Source organism: Siphateles boraxobius, unplaced genomic scaffold, assembly GCF_051911475.1.
Source record: "Siphateles boraxobius isolate OS27281-9 unplaced genomic scaffold, OSU_SipBor_1 18, whole genome shotgun sequence".
In the NCBI taxonomy this organism is placed as follows: Eukaryota; Metazoa; Chordata; class Actinopteri; order Cypriniformes; family Leuciscidae; genus Siphateles; species Siphateles boraxobius.
In genome coordinates this window covers 8,464,507-8,472,471 of record NW_027508788.1, presented here as the reverse complement: position 1 = coordinate 8,472,471, position 7,965 = coordinate 8,464,507, and the positions used below count along the sequence as shown (strand labels likewise).

General features: G+C 37.0%; 2 protein-coding genes across 2 annotated transcripts; both read left to right on the top strand.

Annotated features, from left to right (window-relative positions):
* The first annotated feature begins 911 nt into the window (after window positions 1-911).
* On the top strand, window positions 912-2,643 carry LOC143741004 (claudin-3-like). Its single transcript, XM_077233240.1, has one exon. It carries the CDS (start codon window positions 1,127-1,129, stop codon window positions 1,781-1,783), a length of 657 nt encoding a protein of 218 aa, XP_077089355.1. The 5' UTR covers window positions 912-1,126; the 3' UTR covers window positions 1,784-2,643.
* A 2,282-nt stretch (window positions 2,644-4,925) lies between these two features.
* Window positions 4,926-6,987, top strand: cldn3c (claudin 3c). The gene is made up of 2 exons (XM_077233242.1): window positions 4,926-5,119; window positions 5,211-6,987. Exon 2 carries the CDS (start codon window positions 5,240-5,242, stop codon window positions 5,882-5,884), a length of 645 nt encoding a protein of 214 aa, XP_077089357.1. The 5' UTR covers window positions 4,926-5,119; window positions 5,211-5,239; the 3' UTR covers window positions 5,885-6,987.
* The last annotated feature ends 978 nt before the right edge of the window (window positions 6,988-7,965 follow it).

Below are 7,965 nucleotides of genomic sequence, written 5' to 3'. Positions count from 1 at the left end.
GGTTGTGTCACTAAATGTAATACTTTACTTTCAACCAGGAAATGGAAATCTGAAATACTCTAAATACATACATGTTTTATGGTTAGACTTTATGGCCTGCAATCGCAGGTGACCTAGATTGATACCAGGACTTTGAATTCAGTAGTTAGTATGTTTAAGTATACTGCTTACTAATGAAGAAGTGAGACAGCATAAATCTCTATTTTATTTCATTGAGGAAGTTTATAAACAATAACAGAAATATTTATTTGATTAGATTGAACAGATACTGCGTATTTTAAGTTTCCAGGCATTTTCCATATCCCTTGTAGCTCTCACGCCTTTACATATTAAGAAACATATAAATTTAATGATGGCATTTTGGCTGTTTTAGGACAACTGTGAGATGTGTAAACTGTGATATGTGTGTATATATATATATATATATATATATATATATATATATATATGTATGTATATATATATATATTTATATACATATATATATACATATATATATATATATATATATATATATACATTTTCATGAGTCATATAATATATGGGCTTTTCTGGAGTTTATTTTTTTTAGCACCATCACATTTTTGAAAGGAAACGGGGGGGGGGGGGGGGGTATTTTTGAGTGAACGACTTCAGTATGCATGCATAATGGCCTAAACTAAGGTGTTTACATTGGTGTTGTCAATGATTGTCCATTAAAGAGCAATTTTTACACATCTACATTGGGTTATCTATTAACAATGGTAAACCGTCCCAACCTTTGGTTTAAACAAACTTTTACCGGAGGCTACTTTGTCTAAGTGCTAAACAGAGAGCAGCTCCCCTTTTTATGAGGACGCTAACCAATACTAAGATCGTGCCTTATCATCTGATGTCAGAACCCAGGTAACTCAACCCTTTTTCTCAGAACAAGGGCAATTTCTACCAGGACAGAACATTCCAGCCGTCCTTGAAGAGGAGATTCAGTTTGTCAACACCCACCTCCATGCTTGACTGGTCTTTTGGTGATTTTGGAGATTCCTGATGTAATTGTCTCAAGGACTTCTACAGACGAAGTGAAAGCCTCAGTGAACAGAGAGAGCGCAAGAGAGATCCAAGCGAATTTGAAAGCAGAAAGTGCGAAGACATGGCAGCTTTTGGTTTGGAGTTAATAGGCGTCACGCTCTCGGTTCTTGGCTGGCTTCTCAGCATTGTGTGCTGTGCTTTGCCCATGTGGAGGGTCACGGCATTCATCGGCACCAATATCGTCACAGCACAAGTGTACTGGGAGGGAATCTGGATGAGCTGTGTGGTTCAGAGTACTGGACAGATGCAGTGTAAAGTCTACGACTCTATGTTGGCTCTTCCTGCGGACCTACAGGCGGCTCGCGCTCTGGTGGTGGTGGCCATCATCGTGGGTGTCCTAGCGCTCTTCGTAACTATAGTGGGGGCTAAGTGCACCAACTGCATTGAGGATGAAGGGGCCAAAGCTCGTGTGATGATCACCTCTGGTGCCGCCTTCATAACCGCTGGGGTCATGCAACTTATTCCTGTGTCATGGTCAGCAAACACCGTTATTTTGGAGTTCTACAGCCCAGTTGTTCCAGAAGCTCAGAAGATGGAAATAGGGGCTTCGCTGTACCTTGGCTGGGCCGCGGCGGCTCTGTTGCTGGTCGGAGGCTCCATTCTGTGCTGCAGTTGCCCACCTAAAGAAGAGACAAGGTACCCGCCACAGAGTCGTATAGCCTACTCAGCCCACCACTCAGTGGCTCCAAGCACCTACAACAAGAGAGATTATGTCTGAGGACTTTTGAGTTCTACTGTCAGTCTTTCATAGAAAGATAATTGTGACCATATGGGTCGGAGGTAACTCAAAATCTCGTTTACTTTTTCTCCATGTGAACATTTCTACATGCTTTTGTTTTGTTCATTGTCCATTATCACTCCAGTTTTTGTTAGCATATTTTTATTTTATTTGTTAGTCTATTTTAGCATATTTTAGAAAGTTGCAAATCATCTGGTATGTTTTAAATCAAATTGTCAGTTGTTTCATAAAGGGAGAAAGTCTGTGGTTTTATTTTTGTAGTCTTGTGTGTTTTTATTTACTATTTTTGCTTTATTTTCTTTGACAGTTTTTACACTTTTAACATAGTTGTTCGTGAATTAATATTTTTTATACTTTCGCTTAAAAGAATAAAAATGGACTATCTGCTAATGACTCAAAACTAAATGGAAAATCTTGTGTTGTACCAATATGTTTATACTTTGCCTAAATTGTAATCCACTCTGTAAATGTTTAGTTGTGTTTAATGTTTATTTCAGTGGCGTTCTCATTCTTATTCATTGAAACTCTTTAGCAATGAACAACAGCCACGTCTTTTTTTTCCTACAGTCTGTGTACGTGCTACAAAATACAGTACAATAAGTGGATTTGAGAGACTCAAACACGAGACTGGATTCAAGACCTAAGTTCAAGTTCCACTGGACAACACAATGAGACTATGTGCAGGCACCTCCCAAAGTTTCGTCAGATTAAATATATTGTGCACATTTGCGTGTCTGCTGTTGTGTTTAATCACTGAATAATTAGAATATATATTTGAATAAGTATAACTGAATTATAATTGAATTCCTGATTATTATTAAAAACACAAATATATTAAACCTGTATGTCTTCATTTCAGATATTTTATAATTTGTTGAGTTTGATAATAGTTATTAAGAGATTTCCAGACTGAGCGCTTAACCCTGGGTAAGGGCCCTATCTTTTTAAACTGCAGGTAAAGGCCACTTTAACCCCTAGGTTATGGTTAAGCAACGTTTTAACTGAAATGTTGAAAGATGGTTAGAATGGTAACAGTGTAAAACAGTGGGGTGATATAATGTTTCAGTAACCCTTCATAAACTACAGAGAGTGCTTACCTCGTTACATTTTCTTACACTTTGTTCTTGTATGTCACAGACACGTTCACTTCTATAAAAAAATAATGACATGCAGCGATGGACTATGCGTAAACTGAGGTGAAAAGACTACATTTGTTTAAACCATTGTAGGTTTTGAGCGATTTAAACAGCTACAGTCTATTTATGTGGAGAAATTGTACAGTCAAGCGGTTTTTAAAACCGCCAAGCCCCAGTCACTAACTGTATTTGTCCAGTCAATATTATTGACCTCATAAATAGCCTACACAAATAAGAATTTTAAAGTCACCATGAATGCAAAATGGACAATTCTCATTATTTTTTATGGAAAAATTGCAGTATTTATTATGTATGCTGGCACAAGGGATGGACAACCTGTCACTCACCAGTGTTGGGGGAAGTTACTTTAAAAAGTTATGCGTTATTGTGTTACTCCCTAAAAAGTAATTGCGTTACTTAGTTACTTTTAATGGAAAGTAATGTGTTATTACTTTTACGTTATTTTTTCTCACCTGGGCTGGGCTTACTTTGTTTTTTAATCCAATCTATTAAAAAAACATTTTTAAAAAAAAAAATTAAACGCCCTTTCACATCAAAAGTGAAATGAATAAGCCTAAAGCTGAAATGAAATGCAAATCCACACCTGTACAGACGCTGCAGCTCAAACAAACCTTTCAGCTGTGCTGACATTCTGAATGCAGAAGAAGAAAGTTTAAAACTTACTTCAGCATATAAAAATCAAAAACTTTAACACACAAGTGATGTTTATATAAAGTCGTTTTTGCTTAGTATGGCTGAATTGGATCATCGAAGGACAGCTACAAAGACATTGGTTAATAAAGTGAGATTAAATATAAGTACATTTGTGTAATTTAACAATTAATTACTGCGGGTTTGCGTAATATTTGAGTTTGCATTTCATTATTTTTATTTTGAGTAACACTAAATCTGTTTTTCTGCAAGTGAGCTGAGGAAATTGCTCACAATTTGTCTAAAACTACAATGTTTACACTAAGCACAACGCCTCTGCACTTCATCCCAATTTCTCTCAACATGGGGACAGATAAGGTGTCAGTCTATATATAGGAAAACAAGTAACTTGCGTAACTTGCGAAAAAGTAAATCATATATTTTATTGTAAATTTAAAGGTATTGCGTTACTTACTAGTTATTTGAAAAAAGTAATCTGATTTCGTAACTCATGTTACTTGTAATGCATTACCCCTAAAACTTGTCACTCACAATGGTCCTACGATCTGAATGGAGTAACCAAGAATGTTATGTTAACTAAAATATTTTTTTATTATACAAATCATAGAAAAGCCAATTCTAAGAATAACAGAATGACTTTGCAAATAATTCGCAATAAATAAATAATTAAATACATAGACTTAGCAGTGTTATTGCTATTACCGCTTAGTTGACATTATTTGGCTAAAGGGGAAAGGGAGGCCTAAACTTTTTATAGTTTATAATTTTTGGAAGACATATTTTCAATGTTTCTGACAAATATGCAGGCTTTTTTAATGCAACTGCCGCTTATCACAGCCCTCCTCAGTTGAAATGAAAGATAATTTTTCTAATAACATTTGAGTGTTGTCTCTACTGAATGTTAATAGCTTTAAAGACATCTTATCATCCATACACTAATATAGCCTCTTAGTTACATCAGCAAAGCTCATTTCCCCCTGTTTTATGATGCTGAAGTCTAAGAAGAGGAAAAAGAATCAACAATAAGTTACAATGGATTATTTTCTGTTAAAATCCCAATGACCAATATAAAGTCAGTCAATAAAATCCATTAATCAATGCTATCGTGAATCCTAAGAATGTTTGAGATCCAATGCGACATCACTAATAAATTCAGTGTGAAACATTATCCCTCTTTTCCACCCCATTGATTACTGACCTGTGCTTCCAGGTTCTTTTTCCTGACTGAGCCTGTTTCTCTACTTCACACAATGTAAGTAGGAATTGGATTTCCAACGAAAGAAAAAACCAACGCATTGTTGATCTCCCCGCAGTGGCCATAGCAGGCAGGTGACGTGTACAAACCTGTATTACATCCACCTATGTCATCAAGCTAAGATCCTCCTCCAGTAGCACCTGTCTCTTTGGGAATATAAAGACTGCTTGGCTTCAAAGCACCTTCGCAGGCAACACAAAGACAGGAAGGATTGGGACGTTTACAGTACATCTATTGACATCTCAGCACTTGGTAAATTATCTTCTACCCTTTTTAAAACTTCTAAAGTACTGCTTTTATTTGTGTATGAAATTCATAACTAACCAATATCTCCTTTTCCTAGGTAACAAAAAAGTACACCTAAAAGGCATCATGTCGATGGGAATGGAGATCGGGGGCATTGCCCTGGGCATTATCGGATGGATCATTAGCATTGTCGCTTGCGCTCTCCCTATGTGGCGTGTGTCTGCCTTCGTTGGCGCAAACATCGTCACGGCACAAAACATCTGGGAAGGTTTGTGGATGAATTGTGTTGTACAGAGCACCGGACAGATGCAGTGCAAGATCTACGACTCCATGCTAGCACTGTCGCAGGACATGCAGGCGTCCAGAGCCATGTCGATCATCGCCATCATCTTGGCCATTCTGGGCGTGTTGATCTCCATCATGGGCGCCAAATGCACCAATTGTATCGAGGATGAAGCAGCCAAGGCTAAAGTCATGATCGTCTCCGGCATCCTGTTCATTCTTGCCGGCATCCTGGAGCTCATTCCAGCAGCCTGGGTTGCAAACCAAATCATTCGTGATTTCTACAACCCGTTGCTGCCCGCCGCTCAGCAAAGAGAGATCGGGGCATCGATCTACATTGGGTTTGCTGCTGCGGTTCTGTTACTGATTGGAGGAGCATTGCTGTGCTGCACCTGTCCTCCACGGGAGAAGAACTACAAGCCACCGAGAATGGGCTACTCTGCTCCACGCTCTACTAATGGTGGATACGACAGGAAGGACTATGTTTAAAACATTGGTTTCTTGTAGAAAGAAAAAAAAGAAGAAAGATTTGAAGATCTCACACAAAGGGTGAAGATACTTCGGACTCCGCAATGAAGGGTCATACGATGCTGTTAATATTTGCTTTTTCGCCTGACTGGTGTGTGTGTGTATGTATGTGTGTGTGTGTGTGTGTGTTGGGCTGGTTTTGTAGGTTTACTTGATGGGGATTTTTGTGTTTATACATTTCCTGTTTGATATTATTTGTATTTGCTGTGGTTTAAATGTACCCGTTTTTGTTCAACTGTTGTCCTTTTTTGCTTCATGTCATACCAAAATGCATAACTAGTGTCAAATGTATTCTTTGCTCTGTGTAAGCAAACTTCAATAAGTAGAGATGTGCAAATCTTTTATATAAGTGGTCGCTTCTCTCATCTGATGGCTTGTCTATCGCTAATCTATGTAGACAGGAAGAGGAAGACTTTAGCTCTTTACATATATTTGCTTAGGAAAATTCCACTGGACACAGAAACGGAATATATATATATAGACACAATATATATATATATATATATCTTTCTTTTAAGCTTCAGTTTTGTCTATTCTTGAGGACATCACGTTTTCTGAATAGCTCCCCATGTTTTGTACAATTGTTTTATTATATTTTCTACAGAGATTAAAGATTGAATTCATTTTCTAGATTTTCATAACCATTTTAATACTGTGACTAATATTTGTCAGTTGTATTGCTTTTATATCAACATTGATTGTGGAAATATGAAATAGTACAACAGCTGGTAAATGAAACAAATGGTCTGTTACAGCAAACAAAAGACTGTTGGAGTGATTGTGAAGGGCCTGTTTGGCCCTTTGTTCTAGAATTGGGGCAGTAATGTGAAAACACGTTCTGAGAGAGAGACCACTCAGCATACAAACCTTGTGCAAGCTGTACTGTTTGCCATTGGTGGTGGCAGACAGATCCGACCAAAACCAGTCTGAATAAATGGCAAGTCGAAGTAGGATGGGGATTGAAGGCACAAAATGTTTAGTTTACTATATGTACAGTATATGCCTGTATTTAATTCCATTGTAATTTCAACATAACTGCAATAAAAACAGAATTAATGCTCTAAGTGTTGATTAGATTAATTTAGCTGATACACATTGAGCAGCAAACAAAACATCAAGGAAGTTTGAGCTTTTAGATTTGATTTATTATGTTCGACACTGCATTAAGCACAAGTTGCATTATTTTTAGTAAAAGGGAGACTTAGATTGAAACAGAGACTCTTGGTTATGAATGATATTGCAGTCAGGCCATGAAACCATGGTAAGTTGCAAACAAAAAACCCTAAGGGATATTAGCACAAGCCAACATTCTATAATGCTGTTCCCATAGAGACAATGCTTCTCAGGGATACGCCTTCTTCTCCACCTGTTGGAGAGGGGGAGGGGAACTCCACGTAGGAAAATGACTCACCTGGTGTGTTTGCTGTAAAGTTTCCTTTCGATTCAATCCTGAATTTAATTCTCACCTAGTGTGAATATACAGAACATTCATGTATTTATGCATTTATTATAATTATTAGTATTTATGTGCAGCAGCACAAACAGTATTGTGCGTTTTTTCAAATCCATTGTTAACAACAGTAAGAAGCCTATTAAATAAATGCTGTTTTTTGGTGTAGAGAATGAGGAATTGTTTAAAGGCTAGGTAAAAGTTTTTTTTTTACTGAACTAATTATTTAGAGAAATCATTTTAACGATCAATTTCAGGACAAAGAAAACAAGACAAACAAAGAGATTAACCAGAACAAAGATTTATATGATGTATCCATTGATTCACATTATGAGGCTTGGAAGAGCCAGGACATTTTTTAATATAACTCTGATTTTATTCATCTGAAAGAAGAATGTCATTTACACCTAGGATGGCTTCAGGGTGAGTAAATCAAGGGCTAATTTTCATTTTTGGGTAAACTATCCCTTTAAGAGATCAACTTTCTCAACTAACCTTACCCTGAGAAACATTTTTGTCACAGTTGTCAAGTTCACCTTGAACTTTTCAATATTTTCTAGTTGAACAGAGTAGTCAAAATAACCTTTGTTTA